At 37.4% G+C, this 18,263-nt stretch overlaps 1 protein-coding gene and 1 long non-coding RNA gene across 17 annotated transcripts in view; one reads left to right on the top strand and one right to left on the bottom strand.

Annotated features, from left to right (window-relative positions):
• Positions 1-18,263, top strand: part of nfixa (nuclear factor I/Xa) — a 127,516-nt gene that overhangs the window by 4,229 nt on the left and 105,024 nt on the right. For 2 of the 15 annotated variants that reach the window (XM_039686392.2, XM_039686323.2), the window contains exon 1: positions 13,537-14,475. The exons of 1 other annotated variant lie outside the window; for it this stretch is intronic. In XM_039686392.2, the coding sequence (XP_039542326.1) occupies positions 14,473-14,475 (3 nt within the window). In that variant the 5' untranslated portion in view covers positions 13,537-14,472. Of the gene's footprint in view, positions 1-13,534; positions 14,476-18,263 lie in introns of those variants that run through there. 12 more of the 15 variants (XM_039686401.2, XM_039686348.2, XM_039686314.2 and 9 more) reach the window with 9 other exon arrangements.
• On the bottom strand, positions 337-14,221 carry LOC148978481 (uncharacterized). Of its 2 annotated transcripts, XR_016168802.1 has the most exons (3): positions 14,104-14,221; positions 8,202-8,273; positions 337-6,138 (listed from the first exon to the last, which is right to left on the bottom strand). It is a non-coding gene; the product is annotated as an uncharacterized LOC148978481 (long non-coding RNA). The 2 variants fall into 2 exon arrangements; XR_016168801.1 differs by lacking the exon at positions 337-6,138 and having other exon boundaries at positions 6,906-8,273.

Genomic DNA, 18,263 nt, shown 5'->3' with positions numbered 1-18,263 from the left:
ATCTATCTATCTATCTATCTATCTATCTATCTATCTATCTATCTATCTATCTATCTATCTATCTATCTATCTATATATCTGTTTGTCCCTTTGTCTGTCTGTCGTTCTATCTATCTATGTCTGTCATTCTGTCTATCTACCTTTCTGTCTGTCTCTTTATCTGTCTGTCTATCTACCTTTCTGTCTGTCTCTTTATCTGTCTGTCTGTCTCTTTATTCATCTGTCTGTCTGTCTCTTTATCTGTCTGTCTGTCTGTCTCTTTATCTGTCTGTCTGTCTGTCTCTTTATCTGTCATTCTGTCTGTCTGTCGTTCTATCTATTTATCTTTCTGTCTGTCTATCTCTTTATTTGTCTGTCTATCTATCTGACTGTCTGTCTCTTTATCTGTCGTCCTGTCTGTATTTGTCTATCTATCTATCTATCTATCTATCTATCTATCTATCTATCTATCTATCTATCTATCTATCTATCTATCTATCTATCTATCTATCTATCTATCTATCTATCTATCTATCTATCTGTCTTTCTCCCTATCTTTCTGTATCCATCTGTCTACCTCTCTCTCTTTATCTATCTATCTGTCTGTCTATCTATCTTTCTGTCTGTCTGTCTCTTATCTGTCATTCTGTCTGTCTATCTATCTTTCTTTCTGCCTCTTTATCTATCTATCATTCTGTCTATCTATCTCTCTGTCTGTCTCTTTATCTGTCTGTCTGTCATTCTGTCTATCTATGTCTGTCTGTCTATCTCTGTCTCTTTGTCTGCCGTTCTGTCTATCTTTCTGTCTGTCTCTTTATCTGTCAATTCAATTCAATTCAAATAGCTTTATTGGCATGACTGTACATATTACAATATTGCCAACGCTTGTAACACATAGTATAGTGAAGACATCAATATCTGTCTGTCTATCAGTCTGTGCATCATTGTATCTGGTATATCTGTCTGTTTTATCTGTTGTTCATCAGGAAGTTTTGATATGTTTCTTTGTCTTTACACTGATTACTGACATCTGTTGGTGTGGATGCATGGGTTTCAAGCTCTGCCTCTCGAGTCTCGAGCTCAACTTTCATGTGTTGTTGGAGGTTCATGCAGGTGTGTAACCTGTAACCTGTCCTTCAGTCTTTCTGCTGGGTGTGGTGTCATATTTTGTTGTTGTATATATTGATATAGTTCCCATTGCTCCGCTGGTGGAGCATTGCTCTTCCAAAGTCATGGGTTGGATGAATTCCCAGAAAACACAACCCGATAACATGCACACCTTGAAGGCATTGCAACTCGCTTTGGGTGATGTAGCACCTGCCAAATGAATAAATGTTTATTTCTGTTTGCTTACTTTGCTGCTCAAATGTTTAATGATAATAATCTTGAGCATTGACAAAAAGCTCTATACTGTTTATATATTTTTACTATTATCAGTCGTTATCATCATTGTTGGTCATGTGACCCCATGTACATTTTTATGCTTCTGCAAAGCGACATATTTTGCATTTAAATCATATTTTTCAAAATAAATATTATTTAATAATGAATAAGACAATATAAAGGAGCATTTAACTTACTAAGTAATATTCTTGCGTGTGTGTGTGAGTGTGTGTGAGTGAAGCATGCTGCATGTAGAGATCTATTCACTAATCCCCACTGCCCTCTGCATCTGCACACACACACACACACACACACACAGTGTGCTATCTGGGGCAGCAGAAGGTCTGGGCATGAGTTTTGCACTGTTGGCATCACAGCCTGGGCACTGGCACTCATGAGACTGAGAGAAAGCTGGGTGTGGTGTGTGTGTGTGTGTCTTAGTATACTAATGAAATTAAGAGAAGTGGCGAGGAAAGAAACAAGATGGGTATATACAGTATACTATACATAGCATAGACATACTAAAGCATTGTTCATAAATGTTCATGACTGGGACAAGACAGAGACGTCGAGTTAGACAGAAGAAGGTGGAGTAATTGATTGTTGGGTTTAGGGACAGTAATTAAACACCACCAATCATTTTTTGTCACAGTTCGACTGATATTTGTAATCTCTTCCTATCTGAGAGGGCAGATGCCCAGGTCATCCGGCAACAGCTGGCTCTCCATGTGCTGCGACCAAGTGTTGGAGGGTGTGTGTGTGTGTGTGGTTTCAGCAAGTCATCATAAATATTCATTGTCTCATTGAAATTTTATTGCCAAATGATTCTCACTAATGCCAAAGAATTAACTATCCGTTGGTTTTGTCCTCATGCTCTTCTCTGTAGCTCTTTTCTGTATTTCTATTATAACAAAGCTTTTTATGCATGACTATAAAATGTAACTAAATACACACACACAAATATATATATTATACATACACACATTCCTGACCATTCAAATTAATTGCATATATCAGTATTTGTTGATACCTTAAATTATACAAAAAAAGAGCAACAAAATAAAAGTGCAAAATAAAAAAAGGAAAGTACAGAAGCTTTGGAAGTCAATTTTTTTTTCTTGTGGCTTGAGCACATAATGAGGTGCCGTTTTAATATAAAAAATGTTTTAAATGCATATTTTATACAGTTAAATATATCAAATTTATGTGTTATATTCTACTTTATGATCATATATTGTTAACGTTCTGTTAAGTTTATTCAGTACTGCTTTTTTAAAGTCCAGAAGAAGTTGTAATTTCTCAACGTTTTTGATCGTTCTGGCCTCTTGGAAGATTTATTTTCCTCTGACTCTTGCTGTCAGGAATTCATGAGAACTGAAATAACAACAGCAGATCTATACAGGTATGACTCCTTCATAAATTCTGATTGATGCGAATCAGTCACTTGTAATCAGGGCCAGATGGAGAACTGGAAAGAAAACGGCTGAAGCTCACAATACAGAGATGAGAAATGTAAACTTTAAAAGACAGAAAACAAAATGAAAGATGTAAAGGCCAGGTATTGTAAGGGAAGAGAGACGGGTAGAATAAGAGTGAAAAATAAAAACATAAGCAGAATTCATCAGGCTTGAGTTAAACAGGACATCATCCAAAAACTGAAGAAAGAAAAGCGTTAAGAACAAAAGCCTCCCAGTCAGGAGTCGCAAACTCAACAAAACTTTAGCTATAAAATGGCTTTATTAAACTAATTCTTGCCTTGTTGCACACCAAGTGTGCTTCAAAGCTACAGCCAGCCAAGAGTAAAACAGCCGTGTTAACACTGTATGCCCTTGAGTCAAATCTCAATAATGCTTCATGAATAATGTTGAAAAGGTAAAACAGAAGGACACATTGTAAAAAAACAACAACCACCACATCTTCATGTCAACGTCTTTTTGTTGGTTTGAAATTGTTTTATTCGCCTGAGACTTTCCAACAAAATCAGAAAGGTTTTAATCTTTTCACATCATGTGCCATTTTTACCTGGTTTTTGCCATTTAAAAGTAGCTCTGGTGTTTAAGGAGTATAAAAACATTCCATAATTTTCTCCATATAATGGACTTCAATGGGAACCAAACGGTTTAAGGTCCAAAAAACAGTTTCAATGCAGCTTTAAACGACACCAGACGATGAATAAGGGTCTTATCTAGCGAAACGATCGCTCATTTAAAAAAATAAACGTTTAAGTTTTATAAGCACAAATGCTCACCTTGCTCTGTTCTGTGACGCGCGTTCATTAATCTCCTGTTCGAACTTGTTCATCAAAATGAACAAATCTTTTTTTGAGTCCTAGATTCATCGTCTGGTGTCGTTTAAAGCCCTTTGAAGCTGCACTGAAACTCTCATTTGGACTTTGAACCGTTTGGTTCCCAATGAAGTCCATTATATGGAGAAAATCCTGGAATGTTTTCGTCAAAAACCTTAATTTCTTTTCGACTGAAGAAAGAAAGACGTGGACATGAGTAAATCATCAGCAAAAGTTTTTTGTACACAAAACCAAACTTGTTTGTAATTGGACATTGTTATTTATATTATAACTGAGTCTTTCTACAGTCCTTGCAATCTACATAAATCTGAGCTCAGAATACAGAAACGCAATGCATCCAGCAATCCTGTTTCACACGCCAATGACCCCCTATAGCATCTGCCCGAAAGCCCTCGGCTCTGAAAGACCCCAAAGAGCCAAAGTCAACGCCCTCGACTCTTCAACAGCGGCTGGATTGGTGGCGTCCACCCAGGAGTCTGACCTCTTGCACCGCAGGGGCTTCCAGAAATGAGGTAACAAGGGCCAACGGAGACCATGTTGTCATCAAACCATTGGTTTCTTGGTCAACCTCATGCATTTGACTAGTAAAAGGCAGGAAAATTCATAGGCAATGGGACAACTTTTTAGAAAAATCTCAAACTAAATGAACGAAATAGTCCAAAGTGGCATATTTGAGTGTTTGTCTGGTGGGCTTTAGCTGTAAGTGAAGGACACGAGTTGAAGAGCAGCCAGTGACCCTAGGCGGATCCCAGGCTAAACGCCACGGGCAGTGTGCTCAGCTGATAAGGTCACTTTGCGGTGATCCAGTACAACAGAACATGATTTGGCTTTTAAGGAACATCGTTTGTGTGGAGTTGCTGGTGGTCCAGGCTTAGCTCATCACAGACAGGCCTCGGGTTAAGATTGAACTTTACCCTGATTGCAGTCAGAGTTGTGTGAGATGCACCTGGTCTTCAGCTGGTTGAAGAGTCCATCATTGCAGTGGGGTATTATTAGGCCAACGCAGAAGTTTACGTCACCCTGGTTCCCTCGACAAAAATCAAGTAGGACTTTTTTTCCATTGGCTTTTGGATTACTGCATAAGCTCAGTGACCAACAAAAGTTTGATTCTTAAACATTTTGAGATGATTTTTTATGGATTTTGAAGCCTAAATACAAAGCTGAACGTAGGCTTTTCTGACTTTATTTAAACACATTTTCCCTGAAAGTGTGAGTTAGAATAGAATAGTGAAAGCGGACATGGTGAGTTTACCGGTTTAATGTACTCGCCAAACTAACTTTTTAATCGACTGCCTTTCTCAAGACAAGTAAAAGATTTAATAATACCACGAGTATTATTGAAGTATGTTATGCCGTTAAACAAAACATGAAAAATTCTTGAGCTTGTTTTTCACCACAGACCTTATTTCAGGCATTTAACCAAAAACCCATTGACTTCAGGATGTTGGAACCAGAAGTGCTAAAATGCTACAAAAATACATCTGCGTCCCGAATCACATACTCTCTCCAGTTGGTACTTAAAGGAGTAGTTCACTTTCAGAAAAACTTTTGCTGATAATTTACTCACCCCCATGTCATCCAAGATATCCATGTCTTTCTTTCTTCAGTCGAAAAGAAATTAAGGTTTTTGATGAAAACATTCCAGGATTTTTCTCCATATAATGGACTTCAATGGGAACCAAGGTCCAAAACCAAGGTCCAAAATGGTTCAAGGTCCAAAAGAGTTTCAGTGCAAACTGTTCAAAGGGCTTTAAATCATTCCAGACGATAAATAAGGGTCTTATCAAGCGAAACGATCGCTCATTTAATAAATAAATAACAAATGCTCGCCTTGCTCTGTTCTGTGATGCACGTTCGTGACTCTCCTGTTCAAACTCGTTCATCAAAATGAACAAATCTTTTCCTGAGTCAACTCGTTCATTTCATTCATTGAATGAACCAAATGACACGAAAAAAGATTTGTTCATTTTGTTTTGTTAATTTGTTCTTTTGGACCTTGAACCGTTTGGTTCCCATTGAAGTCGGTCATCCAGGTAATGTTAGCCTACTCTTTTTATGAGTATTGTGAATTCTGACAAACTACTTTTGTCACATCGCCTATTATACAGTAGGGAAGTGTGAGATTTCAGATGCAGCTTTAACTCTAGCTTTACATGGCAACTTTTTGACACCAGATGCTCAGTTATTAAAAGTTAAATGAATGCAAAAGCTGAGTGTACTACAGTGACCGTGTTATATTTGAACATTTAGTAGTGAAAACTGTGCAACAATAACAATGTCCTCCTTGTTCGCGGGAGGATTATTACACTATTTGCTTACGTTATTGCACAGGAACATGAACACTGCAATGGAAAGTATGACTTGAAATTTCAAAATGACACAAATTGAAACATTAATTTCGGAGGGTTCTTCTGAGGCCCGTGTAGAGGCGGTTTTCCCCCTCGGAAAATTTGCCTTGTGGTTAATGCAGGCTGTGTGGGAAACAGACGTGTTAAAGCAGAGATTATTAAATGAAGGGATGTGAGTGGAAAAAAAGTTACATGTCTTTGTGGCTTTGCTAAGTAAGAAAGAGGAAGAGATTTGGATACAAATTTCGGTCATTGGACCAACAAGAGCATTCATATATTTTGGGATTCTTTGTACATAGAAGTTTAGAGGATGAAATTAAGCCAACTCTAAAAAATGCTGGGTTATTTTGGGTCAAATATGGACAAAGTCAAACATTGGGTTAAAAATGTAACCCATTGGCCGTATTTGACCCAAAATTGGGTTAACCTTCAAATGGTCTTAGTTTCCTGTTTACACTTCTGGGCTTCAGGGTCTATACGACCCCAACAATTGATTGAGTAATTGTACAAAAAATATACATTTTTAATCATACAAATAACATATCATTTTTTTTGTTTGTTTACTTCTCATCTATTCATTAATGCCGTGTTTTTGGAGATATAAAGTACTTTTGTATCCATATACCACGCAATTCCTCAACTACACCATTAGCTTGCATATGAAATATTATTTTTATGATACATTGCATTTATGCTCAAGAACTAGGCCTTCATTTCTGTGTGTAAAAATTCAGATTTATGCCGAATTTTTTTTTTTTTTGAAACATTAAGAAAATATATTTCGTTTTTTTCACATTTCCCATTCATTTCAATGTGGGGTCATATTGACCCTGAAAACCAGAAGTGTAAATATTTTTTTACATACCTTCAGAACAACTGAATCAAGCCCAGTTTGTGTGTGTGTGTGTGTATAGATAGATAATTTATGAAAAGTCACAAAATCTTATTCCACTGAGATGAAGGGAATCCTTTTTTTATATTAACCCTAAAGCCGTATTCTGGACAAATGTAGGAAAAATAGTTTTGATTTATTTTTAAAAAATACTTCCCTTGATCTGAGCGGTACAAGACTTGGCTACTTTTCCTAAGTTTGCCTCCTGAACACACACAATTTATTTTTACTCAATTCTACAATGTTAAGTGGGTGAAAAAAAATCCTTAATCTTGTATTTGGGTCAAAAATGGGCACCCATAGAAATGAATAGAAAAAAATAATAATTTAGAGCATTCGAAAATAAGCCGAAATTAGACACCAGGTGACAGAAAAGTCACTTCATCTTTAGGTTTTAGCTCTAAGAACTTTAAATAAATAAATAAATAAATAAAACTACATAGTAATTAATTTACATAGAAATAATTTACATAGAAAATATGATACTTTTTGAAGTAAATAAATTCAAAAATACCCCCAAAATTAACAAAGAATACCATAAATGGATAGACAAAACTTTATCGAAGACAGTGATATAACATTTATAATAAATAAAAATTCCACAATTACAGGATTAAGGGCTATAAAGTGAATACGGTTTGAGGGCTACGTAAAAGTCAATTGGGGTCATATAGACCCCATGACCCGATTGAGGGCTACAACAACCCAACATTTTTTAGAGTGTAGGTTTAAGTCACAGCAGTGAACATTTTATTACTATAATCCTTCTTTGACATATAACACTGGAAGAAACTTCCCTTTTTTGTGGTCTACGCTGACGTTTGACCAAACAACATTGGCCTTGTCATGCGCGCCTGTTGAGGCTCAGGTCACGTACGCCGAAACAACTCAGATTGTTGTAGGCCAGAATTCTGCATAGATATGGTTATCCGCACCGAAGCGCCCTCGCTGTGGTCTGCCAGGCAAATCTACAGCTATCAGACCACGAGGCCTGTGGTGGTGAACTACAGATAAATGAACTGCTCGACACACCCCTCACTAAAACACCACACACACTGCTGTCGGTCACCTGAGCTGTGGGGAAAGCTCTTTTTCCTTTCGCTCTCAGAATCGAGTTCATAATTTAAAATGATGTCAATTCCATTTCCCGTAATACCTCCTATTACAGGATATGTCCTGCAGTGAATTATGATCCAATGTGTGTCTTAAATCCATTCACACTTTCTGAAAACTGTCCTCTTTTAGATGAGAAAATGTTAAGAGCAGCAGTCGAAGCCAAGACTCGCATTCTTACCACTTTGTTGCTTGGGAGTAACTGTGTTTTTCTTGTTGTTTTTTTTTTCTCTCTCTCCGGCTTCCATTTCTCCTTAAAATGAACAGCAGAAGACCGTTACAGAATACCAAGAAAAGAAAAAGTGGCGGGGGGGAAAAAAGAGAGAGAATGTTTTGTAATTCAAAACGGCACTTAGAGAGCCAGATTAAAAGAAGAGAGGAGGCAGTTTTCATCTATCTCTCGCAAAAATAAATCATTAAATGCTTACACATCAGTCATGTTGTAATTTCAATGTCTTATTTAAGAGGTTTATATTGCAACAAGTAATGTTTTTAAATCATTTTAAATCTAGTGTATTATTAATAGTATTTTTTTTTTAAATTTACACTCTAAAAAATGCTTGGTTGTTTTAACTCAAATTTGGGTCAAATATGGACAATCCAAGCCTTTGGGTTAATTTTTTTGAAATTACATTTTAACCACACGTTTGGGTTTGTCCATGTTTTACCCAACCCAGCATTCTTAAAACAATTTCCTCAGTTTAAGAAAACTGGCACACAGTTGTAATTAAGTTATTGCTCATGATGATCTGAATTATAATTATAAATCACAAAGGCATTGACAGAGGCTTCACTCTCAGAAAAAAAAGGTACAAAAGCTGTCACTGGGGCGGTACCTTTTCAAAAGGTACACTTTTGTACCTAAAGGGTGCTTTTGAAAAGGTACCGCCCCAGTGACAGCTTTTGTACCTTTTTTTTTCTTTCTGAGAGTGTTGCACCAATTTTATAAATAAAAAGTGATTGTCTTCTAGCTTGAGGAAAAATTCGGCATTCGTAAAAATCTCCATAAACGTCACATTTTTTTTAAAGAATTTCTTATTTTTGTTATAGTTGTGTATTGGATGGTTTGTGTTGCATGTATTTGTTACATGGTGTCTTTGTTTAGTGGCATTGTGCTTTTGTATTATTGATGACAACAACAAAAAATGTAATGATTCATACACTCTAAACAATGCTGGGTTGTTTTAACCCAAAATGTTGGGTTAAAAATACCGTTGAAAGTAAAAGTTGAAGTTGGGTTAACATTTTAAATTACATTTTTAACCCAACATTTGGGTTTGTCCATATTTGACCTAAATTTGGGTTGAAATAACCCAGCATTTTTTAGAGTGTAAGCTATGACATTTTTAACTTTGAAGTACAAGATTTATCTCATTTTTTAAAATCCGTTTCATGTCATTTAAATTGAAATTACTAGTTTAGTTAAAACATCCAAGTTTTTTTTTGTTTGTTTTTTTACAGTGATGTAGTCTTCATACACAAAATGCTGGGTTGTTTCAACCCAAATTTGGGTCAAATATGGACAAACCCAAATGTTGGGTAAAAAATGTAATTAAAAAATGTACCATTGAAAGTGAAAGTTGAAGTTGGGTTAGCGTTTTAAATGATATTTTCAACCCATCATTTGAGTTTGTCCATATTTCACCCAAATTTGGGTTGAAACAACCCAGCAATTTTTAGTGTGAATTGAGGGTGTAAAAAATTAAATGATCCACAAGTTTTAACTTTGAAGTACAAGATTCAACTCATTTTCTTTTTAATCTGTTTCATGTCATTTGTTAGTTAAGTTAAAACATTTTTTTTTTTTTTACAGTGAAGCAGCCTTACTCTAAAAAATGCTGGGTTGTTTCAACCCAAATTTTGGTCAAATATGGACAAACCCAAATGTTGGGTTAAAAATGTTCAACTTTTACTTTCAACGGTACATTTTTTAATGACATTTTTAACCCAGCATTTGTGTTTGTCCATATTTGACCCAAATTTGGGTTGAAACAACCCAGAATTTTTTAGAATGCATGGTCACTAACAAACAGAATTGAATGCATCAATTAGCCTGTACATTATTTTATAATTTATCGACACAGTTGTTTTCATGCTGTGTAATGAAAATGGTTCATACCTAAGCACACCAAATGTGCAGTGACCCCTTGTACAAATAACTACTGTTCACGGTCCACTCGGGTCAGATGCACACGGGTTTCTACAGCGCTTCTGTGCTGCACTGAGAGCCTTTTTAACTGTAGTTTATTACAGCTGCTGTCTTGTCTTCTGCCAGGTATTAAAACAGCGTGGTACCGCCTACGCTGCATTGCGGTCACATTAAGAGGTCCTGTGGCGAGCAGGGCAGCGCTATAGACTCTCGTTAACTTTAACCGGGATTTCAGTGATGCTGAACCCGCGCCGCTCTCACTCTTTCCCGCGCTGCAATTAACAGCGAGTCCGATTCGCTCCAAACTCGACCTGGAACGCATTATTCGATCGTTAAAGATGAAGTTTACTGTTGCTTCTAATTGTTCCGTGTGAAAAGAGCCACTGGGGAAGATTTCTCACAGTGAGAAGTTCTGCTTTCAGTTCCTCGGCCACTCACTCGCTGCAATAAACTCATATCGGGGATTTAATAGTTTCACAGAATTCGATTACAAGCGGATAAATGCATCTTTTGATGATCAAAACTGCATATTTTGATGTGTGTGAAAGTATGTTCATTGTACACGTCTTCATCACAATTATGGATGAAAGTTATTAATTAGGCTTATTCGACTTTAAAACCACAGAACAGTTAAAAAGGACACGATTATATTGGGGTGTAAACGATCATATTTTCGAAGAGATTCGAACTTTTTTATGCGAGTCATTTTATGTTGTAGCCTAATAAATATGAAATACCAAATATAATCTAGCTTACTTGTTTTAATACCAAGATACAGTTTTATTTAGGTTGTTTGTTGAATTTATTTTTTTAAATATATTGCTGAAGTTCAAATTTCACTGTATTAAAATAATTTTCATGGCAAATTATTTTAAGTCATTGTTCCTGTAAACATTTTGCTAAAATACATTGATACATAAAATACATAAATGTAGTTTATTGGGTTTATTCAGCTGATTAAATTATACTTCAATAATAGTTATCAATAAATGCGCCACATTATTTTGTACATTTGTATATTAGGCTACACAATTAAAGTGAGACATTAATGGATTTGAAATTCTGTTCGGCAAGCTGCACTGCAATGCATTTTAGAATATCATAATTATGATTATAAAAATCATGTAGCCTATTACGAATTGTTATTTTTAGTTAGTGTTTAATTAAATAACTAATTCAATAGTAGCCTAAGTCTTAGGGCATTTGTTAAGGATATTTGTTACAGTGTTCAGAAATGTTTTAAAGTGACTAATTATAGGCTATATTTAGGCTAATAATAACGAAATCAATGGCGATCAATAACGAAGGAGAAAACATTAATAAATGAATCGATGTATACGGAAATGAATTATAGTGCTAAATTAATGCAAAATATTGTACTCTTTCACAAAGGCTTTTGTTTGATGATCCGCACAATTAGCGTTGTAAGTTGTATAAAATATTATGAAATGCTAAATCGTTTTTATTTTGATCAATTCACAGTTTAATTTATTTTAAAGAATATCTGGCAAGTGGGTAAAAAGAGATCCCCACCAAAACGAAAAATATCCACTAATTATGCGGGACGCTTATTTAAATATTGTTTAAAAACGTATTATTATTTAAAATTATTATTTGTATTTATTATTGATACATCATATGAGTATCATTTGGCCAAAATTAAACGTGTTATTTATTTATCACTAGCCTATAAATCATCAACATATAGTTATTGATTTTTTCCATATAATTTCCCCATTATCTTACTATACACATATAAAAAGTATAGGCTAAATGTATAAATAAATACAAAAGACAATGCTTGACTGCCCCAGAAAATGAAGCATTACCCGTGTGTCGGTCATTAAATTATTTAAATTAAAATAATCATTATATTAATAACACAATGATGTCAAACAAATTAAACCCAGATGGATTTATTTTGATTTTAAGTGAATATTTATCAGAGTCAGATCTATTTTCTCTGTATCAGATCATTATTTCTGGGAAATTATTTAGAAATCCACAGTAATATTTATTATTATTTTGTAAACTGAATGTAGTTCGTTTATCATTATATTATCGTTATTCGTACGCTGGAAACTGCGGGTGGTGAACAATTCTGCTCAACTGTTCAACATGTTCTCACTTTCTTTCAATGTTTATTGTTTATGTATTTTAATCACAATCTTATGTATGACTCTGTGTATAGAGGATATATCTCTCTCCAAGTCTAAGGAAATGAGCTAATCATAGACTATCGGGGATAAACTTCGAAACCCTTTCTGAATGCATGCATGCAGTCGTATCTTATTTAAAATAACTAGGCAATCTGAATCTGATGCTACACCTTTTGGACGGTTTTGTAGCCTATTGGAAGGTTGTGCTGATGCATTTTCTTGTATTATTGATGGGCCGTTGGGTCTTGTTTGTGGCGTTTCATAAGTGACAGAATCTGAAGGATGGCACGAGACACCGGCTGAACGGGATCATCATCACTCCTCTTGGCACCGCCTATTAACTTGTAAGGACTGAGAGCTTTTCTGATTCGACTGCCTTTACATTTACTGACTTGACCATATAGGCTACCCCACAAAAATGAGTTGGAAGGTCATTTCCCCCACATAAAAATGTACGTTTCAACAACGTTTGAAATAACGTTCCAATAATCAAAAAGTCCTTAGAATTGAGTCATTACGCACTATTAAAAATAAAGGTTCCAAAAGTGTGTTTTTACAGAGATGCAACAGAAGAACCATTTATGGTTCCCCACAGAACCGTTTAGTAATCCGTGCCTAAAAGAACCGCCCCCCCTTATACTCTTAAAGGTAAAGGTTTTTATTGGCATTGATGGATCCATGAAGAACATATTACATAAATGGAACATTTCAATCCCAGAAAATGTTCTTTATTATTTCAATATTCTTCACACATGACTCTTCACCGAACGGTTCTTTGAGGAACCCAAAATGGTTGACATCACTGCGAAAACTCGCTTTTGGAACCTTTAGTTTTAGGAGTGTGGGAAGAACCTTTTCCCAATATAAAGAGCCTTTTGTAAATAGATAGACGGATGCTAAAGGTTCTTCATGGAACCACTGATTCCAATAAAGAACATTTAGCATTAGCAAAAGCTGATTAATAACGGTCAACGCAAACTATAGGCAACTGTCATACCAAATCATTGTAGAATTACACACCATAAATAAACGAAAGTGTTTTGTTTAAAACGTTTTAAGTATCCTGACAGTTAGACAACTGCGCTAGGGGCGCCAAAAGACAATTTGGGTTGCGCAAGCCGAACCTCAAAATTACCGACAGATAGTGTTGATAAAATGTCGACCCCCCCGGATGAATAATCATCAGTGCTCCCACATGCAAGATGGAACTCATGGAATGTCTATAGTTCTTGCACTTTTGCTCGTGTTCTATTTGAGTTCTCTCTTTTTTACCCGTCTATCCCTGTGTGTACCGTCTGGCTTGGTGTTCAGTAATCCGCACAGTCCATGATTTTCCCACAGCCCTGCTAATGCCCCAAAGCTGCAGCTGCCACACCGGCCGGCCGCGGAGCGCCACACGCTGCCAGTTGCTACATTGATCAATAATTCACTAGCTCGACGCCTCCCCAAACCCGCTACCCCGGTGCAGCTTCGGGTCGACTGAGGCGACAACTGATATTTACTCACGCGGAGGGGACGTTTACTCTCCCGTGCGTTTAAAAGCAGCGGTAAGCTTTAGCCAACAGGCGAGATCCCTTCGGTGCGTCTACGGATTAGACTGTCGCAATGTGCACGACTCGTGTTGGTGACTGACTGCGACGCCTCGCGCTTTCATCTGTCCGGGAACAGCGGGGGTCCCGTTATGCTGCGGACAGTCGGAGGCTCGAAAGGGGGAGATGCAGTCAAGACAAACAGGAACTGACTTCAGGACATAAAGACGACGAAAAATCACTCACATTCACGTCCCTCACGCGAGCTGTTCTGCGTTCACCGGCGCTCGCGGAGCTTTTCGACCGAGCCCGTGAATCCTCCGGTCGGTGCTGACGGGGAGGCTCCGTCGCTCGGCCGATGACAGTTGGAGAAACACATTAAACACGGAACCGAGGACGTCGATAATTCCGCAAAAGTGCCAGGAAAAGCTTTTACTTTTACAGACGGAACAAACTCTGGGAAACAGCCCGACTTGTTGAGTTGTTTTTTCGCTTCCGGTATCACCGAAGAAACCGACGGGTGCACCCGCTCCCTCTCCTCTTTTTTTTTGGACGCTGAAGGTTTTAAAGAAAAATGGGCTTTTGAGGAGAGCTGGCAATTTCCCCTGAACTACAATGGTACGTGCTATGCGAATCAATATCTTTCCCACTGTTTTCCGAAATCTTAGCCAACAGATTTCAAATGTCAAAGAGCTGTTTAGAAATGGAAAAAAGGCACAATTTTAGGCTACAACTTGTCGCTCAAAGAAATATACTTTTCTCTTTTGTAGGCTTACATGCCTGTTAATAAATATAGTAGGCTAATAATATGTAGCGTTTTTGGAAAGTGCTGTAAAATAGCCTACCCAAAACACTTTGTTTATATTTTAGTTTTTTCGTCTTCATGTCCGCAGTTAAAGGATAATAATAATAAGTACGTTTCCTGCAGGTATGAAAACATATAAGGTCATTAGTCTATTAAAAAATGTTTAATCTGAATCAGTGTAAAAGGTAATATAATTTCTTGATTGTCATGAGGTTTTTTTATTTTTAGGTTCATTTTAGGGTGAATACTTGAATGTTGATTTTTATTTAAAAAGGCATAATCTCGTCAAAAGCAACATCTAAACTGAAAGCAGACAAAGTCTAAATCCACATCATATGGAAAACTTATCTGGCTAAATTAAAATCTGCTTTTATTGAGGATTGACCAATTAAATATTATTTTGTATTAATTAATAAAAGTTTGCAAGACCGTCTTGCAGGAGAGCTTGTTCAAAGTTCTTTTATTAGAGTATTTAGAGGTTTATAGACCGGTGTTGTGATGCTCAACATAATATTTAAAGTAAAAAAAAAAATATAAAACATATCATCAGCCAGATGAAAACTGCTGAGATGTACTATATCACAGTTAATGTGATGATAAAATTATCTTTTTTGAGGAAGGGAGCTTTTCAGTCACAGATTTTTTTGCACCATAAAAAAAATAGCTGCATTATTCACATTAAAATACATACTGGGTCAGTTACATGATATAATGCAACCATATATGCAAGCGAAAACTTGTGATCTTTCCCCTTCATATCGACAGTGCTCGCTTGAGACTTTCACAGGTGTGAGATACAAACTCCAATGTGTTCAGACGAGCAACTTCATTTCCAGTTATTTGTTAGTTTAGGATTCATACGCTCTAGTAATTGTGTCTGAATAAATATTTGCACAGCAAGCACATTAGGCTGTGTTTAGATAGTGAGTTCTGTGCTTTAAGTCAGTCCTTAAATGTGAGATTGACAGGCCTTTGCAGGCTAAAGGGGCTGGATCTGAATACGAAACACCACATTTGCCTGCAGCGAGCATTTTTTCTTCATGACAAACCTTTTCAAAGAGATGAACATCCTCTTCAGCCAAGCACACCTGTGAAATCTATGCAATAAAATAAATGCAAAGCTGTGAATTCGTGAACGAGGTCAAGCACTCGAGTCAGACTGAAGCGTCCGGATGCATGGCGCGCACACACTCAATGCATCTCGCAAACCTGCGTTTGCCGAACTTGGTTATGGTTACGTCTTTTCTAGATTGACTGGATGCCAGGGTTGCCATGGATGCGATGGCCTGCAGTGATTGGTGGACTGTTGCATGAACTTGTTTCTGGGTGTAAACTTCTCATGGGAGGACTTTTTTTGTGTTTGTGGCATCTGTGTTGGCACATAAGATGCCATGATGGAAATCCACCTACACACACTTTTATTCAGCCCGTGATGAACATGTGCGAACGCACTGAAACACCACTGCACACCTGCACACACAAATGTAACTCCTAGTATAGATGCACCTGGACCCGAACGTTACGGAGAAGGCAAGCTGTGAAAGTGGAGATCAGAGGTGCCGGGTGCAAACGGGGTTTGGCGTGGGCCAGAAAACTCATGTCAAAACCCCAAACAGAGCTTTAATAATTAGCAGCCTCTCGTTCATTCCAGATTCTCTCCATCTCTTTCTCCTTCTGCTATTGCCTCTGAGATGCTGGTGTGAAAAATCACATTTTTCCAACAGTTCTCCCCGAGGTGCTACTGGCAGACACACAGAGAAAGGACGCTTCATCCTTTTATATAGCACTCGTTCTCTCGTTCCTCCTTCTTTCTGCTTTTTTTTCTTCCCTCTCTCCATCTCTCTTTGATGCGGTTGCCATAGAGGACAGGTTTATATGCGGTTTGATTTGGCTCGGCCCTGCCAGCTAGTAAATTATAATGATAAAAAACAATGGTGCTAATAGTAATTGCTGTGTCGTTTGGAGACAAACAAAAGACAAAGAAAAAAGAGGTGAAAAAAGGAAAAATCAGTGGGACCTGTGTTGATTGTTCTCGGGCCAGCTGGTTTTTGAATGTGTGGAGGACAGCCAGGTGTGTGTGTGTTTGTGAGAGTTTTCAGATAGATATGAATAACTGCATTACTGCAAGCGCTAGTGTTGGGCGGTATTGCGATATACATCGGTATATCAATGCATTTTCATCCCAAGGCGTCATATACGACTCTTTTGCCAAAGCGTAGACATCAAACGGCACCTTTTAGCGTCAAATGAGATGCTTCGGTTATGGTAGGTTTAGGTATGGGGTAGGGTTATGGTTAGACCACTAGGGGGCGCCTTCTGCCCCATATATCTGCGTCTCATTTGACGCAAAATGGTCCCATGCGCGTTGGGTGTCTACGCTTTGGCAAAAGTGTCGTATATGACGCCTTGGGATGAGAACGGGCTCGGTATATATAAGTGTGTGCACAGAAAGTCGCCTCATTCAGAAACGATTCTGAAGAGAAAACGCAAAAGTTGCGTTGCGTTATCACTTTTTATTCTGCGTTTTGGGTGGGATATCCGCATGCATTTGGTGACGCAAAAGCGTGTGAAATTCAATGTAGGATGCACTCCAGGCGGCTAGGTGGCGATGTGAAGCACTGCCACGCAACAACGCCAAGTCCGCGCGTCTGCGTACAACCTTCACTCTCAAGCAGGCTATTGCGTTTTTACCCTTTACACGGGAACGCGGTGGTGAAGCGTGGTTTCACTTTTTTGCGTTTTTAAGCCCCCAAAATGCCGTCGCCGCGTAAACAAAAGGCACATCCGATAAAATATTTTTACGTTTTCACCCGCGAGTGTTCTCGTGTAAGCAGGGCCTTGCGAATTTGCTACATGCTCAATGTTAAAGTGTTAAGCACAAAGGATAAGCAGTAAAAAGAGTGCAATGCGATGTCTCAGTTCTCTTTCACGTCTTATGAAGTATTCATGGAAACACAGCTGGTTATGTCTCAGGTCAAAGTAAACAGGGTGTAAACTGGATGTGTATCAATGTATTGGATCTGTGCGTTTGGTCTTAAAGTGACAGCAGCCTAATATTCCTGTTGCTCTTGCTCTGTGTTTTAAAAACAGAAATTTATCGAGATGTGTATCGTTATCCTAAAATAAAATTTCTCGTATCGTGAAATAACAATTTGGTTAAAAGAGATAATTTTTTTGATAAGAAACAGCTCGAAGGGCTTTTACTTTTGCTCGTATTTTGGGGTTTTTCAAGTAACTTTGGCGTGTAATATTTTGGCTTGTTGGGGAAAGATGTGCTATTACTTTTTACAAGGATCTAGGAAGCCTTAAAAAAACAGCTGGTTAAAAACTAGACTTGTATTGAAGAGTGTGGTTGTTTGTTTTTTTTTCATTACAATGAAAGTCAATGTGGTCCAATGTTGTTTACAGGTTTGGAACAACATGAGTGAGTAACAAAGTAATTCGTACGAATTCATACGACCTCACTTGTACAAATTCGTACGATTTTTGATAACTCGTAAAATATGTACGAATTAGCAAAAATGACCCCTGACCCCACCCCTAAACCCATCACATGGGTTTAGACAAATTGTACGAATTCGTACGAGTGAGGTCGTATGAA

Source organism: Pimephales promelas, chromosome 6 (genome assembly GCF_988280905.1).
Source record: "Pimephales promelas chromosome 6, fPimPro1.hap1.1, whole genome shotgun sequence".
NCBI lineage: Eukaryota > Metazoa > Chordata > Actinopteri > Cypriniformes > Leuciscidae > Pimephales > Pimephales promelas.
Note: the sequence above shows the minus strand (reverse complement) of the source record. Positions and strands in the feature narration are given on the sequence as shown.